Raw genomic sequence first — 3,854 nt, 5'->3', positions numbered from 1 at the left:
GATTGACAAGACTACACCGGGCAGAACAGAGAGAGTTACTCCACGTTGACGCTTGTGTCTGCTACTGTCTCAGATCCTGGCATAACGGAGTACGCATGCTTCAGCCATGGAGAGTAGTGGAGTATTGCAGGAGTATATAATATCCAAGCGGAGCTCTCTCACGCGTAAACCATATCCTCTCAATCCTTTTCCAAGCGGAGCTCTCTCTCACGGCGATGGCCGACAAGAGGAAGAACACCGGGGAAGGGGAAACGCCTCCGGCAAAGATCCAAGGGGAAGGTTAGTACACCGACAAGATCGATTGATTGATTCGTGACCTTTCCCTTTTTCATTTGGTGTATGTCATCGACCACAGTGCTCTCGTATGCTGCACGTTGCATGCAGCGGCTGTGTCGTCGGCGGCGACGAGGACGGCGGTGGCCACGGTGACGACGATGACGGGTACGAGTGCGCTTCTTGCACAGACTTGGCCGCGTCCGCGGTCTACGTCAAGAGCTCGTACCTGGATACCCTATTCAGCGGCTTTGCGCCCTGTTTATGCCCGGAGTGCTCTTTCGAGGGTTCGCCGGCAGACCTCGTGCGCCACCTCACGGACAAGTCCGGCAAGCACGGCTGGGCCGCCCACAAGATCACGTACGGCAAGGACCACGAGTACGCCATCGACGCGCAGAAATCCAAGGGGAAGCACCATGAGCTCTTGGTCGCGGAGGAGGACGGTGCCTTATTCCTCTTGGTTATTGAATTTAACGGGGACGCCAAGAAAGACTTCGTGTTCCTTGTGCGTGTCACGAATAAAGCTGGCGCGGTGTACAGCTCCTCGGTCGCCGTGGAGAGCCCTCCGGCTGTAGGGCTCACTGTTATGGTGGAAAAGAAGGTGATGGCTAGTCCAAGAAGAGTGGTGGACCGTGACTATTTTATCCCTGAGGTAATAGCATCAGGAGTCCCACAACTTGTCCTGTATGTGACGATTTGGTCCCAATCTTGCAAAAGGCAACTATTGAGTCCCACAACTTGCACCCAATGTGCAAATCTGGTCCCAGCCAATCGTAGCACGACAAGTGGCGCCTAGTCAGCACAGCCGGTCAGCGCCGCAATTTTTGCAATTACCCCCCTGGACTTAGCACAAAATAACCCGCACTACACCTCACAAAGCACGCTGTCGACTATCGACCGTCCGTCAGACAGCGCAGGGGCCACTGCTGCTCCTTCCCTGGTGTTGTTCCTTCCACGACGCCGCGGGAGTTGGTAATTTTCCTACCCAATCAATCAAACCTGCCATATGCATCAGTTCAGTCAATTAAGGGAGGAAACAATCAATTCCGAGAATAATTAATCAAATCCTGCCTAATATTACCTGCCTAGATCAATCAAGGGAGGAATCAATCAATTCAGAGAACAATTAATCAAATCCTACTCAGATCAATATCACCTATCCAATTTTCAGTCAATCAAGGGAGGAAATTGTTGCTGTTTTGAAGTAATCAAGGGAGGAAATTGCTACTGACAAATTGGTTCCAGTATTATTGGAAACAATCATTTTGTTTCTGTTTTTGAAGTAACCATAAATCACTTCACAGGGCTAGTGTATAGCAGAATTAACACAGGGAGGAATCAATCACTTCACTGTTGATTTGTGTGCAGAATTTGTAACTGACAAATTTCACAGTGATCAATTTGGATGGCGTGCAGAATTCCTGTGTATGACAGTTTTAGAAATTGTAATTTGTGTGCAGATCAGAAGGTCATCAGTTCGAACCTTCTTGGGCCCTTTTGTTTTAAATTTTCTTCCTTGCTTTCTTCAAAGAAACATGGTGATGAATGGTCAAGATTTCATCATTGCTGCCATAAGGGCAACAAGCTGGGGCTAGCTCACTATGAATATACTGTTAAATGAAATTCAGTTCACTATGTAAATGGTCAGATTTTGCAAGCATGATTTATCAGATTGCAATGTCATGATTTGTCAATATGTGAATGTTTTCAGTATGCTGTTGTACAAAAGCTGAAAAATTAATTCAGTTAAAGCAGTAATGCAGAGTGTATGTAACAGAAAATTCAGCTAAAGAAGAAGCGTAGAGTGTATGTAACAGAAAATTCAGTTATATTGAAACACGAATGTTTTCAATATGTTGCTGTACAGTGTATGCATATTTTCATTGGACAACGCATAGATAGACCAACGCATAGATAGACCAATTGTGAGACCAAGAGAATTTAGCTAACACTGGATAGATATGTCTCCTTGCAACAATCTCTAAGCTAATACTGGACAGAGATATCTTAGCTCTTAGCTAACACTGGACAGAGATATCTTAGCCCTTAGCTAACACTGGACAGAGATGTATGCTTGCTTCAGTTAAACTAGAAGTGATGTTGACATCACACTTTACTAGGGTACATCTCAGTTTACAAGAGTACATCTCACATTCACTAAAATTCAGTAATCAGGGAAGAAGTGGTTCAGAGACTACGCACATTCAGTAAATTCAGTAAACATGAAGTAGAGAAGAGCGGTTCAGACCCAAGCTATAGGCGTTGGTGATGGAGATGACCCAGGCTGTAGGACTTGGCGATGATCTGCAGCAGAGGATAGAATTTGTAGCGGCCGCCGCTGATAACTAGATCTTCAACTACCAGATCATGTGATAGCTTCATGTCTCCAGCCCCTGCGACACGCTTAACCATAAGATATCCTCTTCATGCTATGCAGATTTCACTCCGTCCCGCGGCAGCACTCCGGTCCATCAACCCAGGACGTAGACCGTGATGAGCAACGTCTTTCTACCTGACAATGCCGCGCACAGCCCAATTCTTTAGAGGCTTCTCCGACCGGATGGAGAAAACTAGCCGACCTACTGCAAGAGGCGACGCGGAACGACACCGGAGAGAGTGCCGCCGCTACCGCTGCCGGAGAGCCAGACAGCAGCAAGAGCGGACAGCAGTCCGTCGCTGCAGCAGCTGGGAAGTCTGTGTCGGAGCCCAGCTCCGGCTGCAGCACGGAGCCGACACCAGTGAGGGAGGCCAGGAGCCGGAAAGAGCGGGCCTGGTACGCCGGCCGCTGCTGCCTGCCGACCTTCGTCCACAGCCTGGCTCTAGACGAGGAGGGGCGGCAGAAGACGGGCCCTGGCCCCTGCGCTGTCTGACGGACGGTCGGCAGTCGACAGCGTGCTTTGTAAGGTGCAGTGCGGGTTATTTTGTGCTAAGGCGAGGGGGGTAATTGCAAAAAGTGCGGCGCTGACCGTCTGTGCTGACTAGGCGCCACTTGTCCTGCTACAATTGGCTGGGACCAGATTTGCACATTGGATGCAAGTTGTGGGACTCAATAGTTGCCTTTTGCAAGATTGGGACCAAATCGTCACATCCAGGACAAGTTGTGAGACTCCTGGTGCTATTACCTCTTTATCCTTGTGTTTCCGAACATGCTCCACAGTGAAGAGTCCAAGAAGCTTCATGTGTGCCTCTGCATCAGCAAGACCCAGAGCATCAGCGAGTGATGCTAATATATAGGACCACCAGAAATGCAGTTATCTTCGCGTCAAGGCAGGAGAGGCAACGTAGTTTCGTTAGTGGTATTACTAGGGATGATCGTGTCGATTTAGAGAAATGTGTCTTTTGTAGTCTTGGTAAAGACTCGAATTACCTTTTGTTCACCTCCTCCGCGGCTAAGTGCGGAGAGTGGTCAGGTGTCAGACCTGTGTTGGTTGACTGCTAAGAACGATGCTTCTTTTCAACATTGCGTTTGATTTCAATCTGCTCTAGTATTTAGTTTTTATCTGGTTTCAATGGAATATGTTTCGGCGGCGCCCGTCGTTGATAATCGCGAAGCTTTTGATCCATCAAATGATAATCGCAAA

General features: G+C 48.3%; 1 protein-coding gene across 1 annotated transcript; it reads left to right on the top strand.

The window, feature by feature from the left end:
- The first annotated feature begins 364 nt into the window (after positions 1–364).
- LOC119321400 lies at positions 365–3,143 on the top strand. The gene is made up of 2 exons (XM_037595094.1): positions 365–925; positions 2,805–3,143. The coding sequence occupies exons 1-2, from the start codon at positions 365–367 to the stop codon at positions 3,141–3,143; spliced, it is 900 nt and encodes a 299-aa protein (XP_037450991.1).
- Positions 3,144–3,854: the final 711 nt, after the last annotated feature.

This window comes from Triticum dicoccoides, chromosome 6B (genome assembly GCF_002162155.2).
Source record: "Triticum dicoccoides isolate Atlit2015 ecotype Zavitan chromosome 6B, WEW_v2.0, whole genome shotgun sequence".
NCBI lineage: Eukaryota > Viridiplantae > Streptophyta > Magnoliopsida > Poales > Poaceae > Triticum > Triticum dicoccoides.
This window is presented reverse-complemented; position numbering and strand designations above follow the sequence as displayed.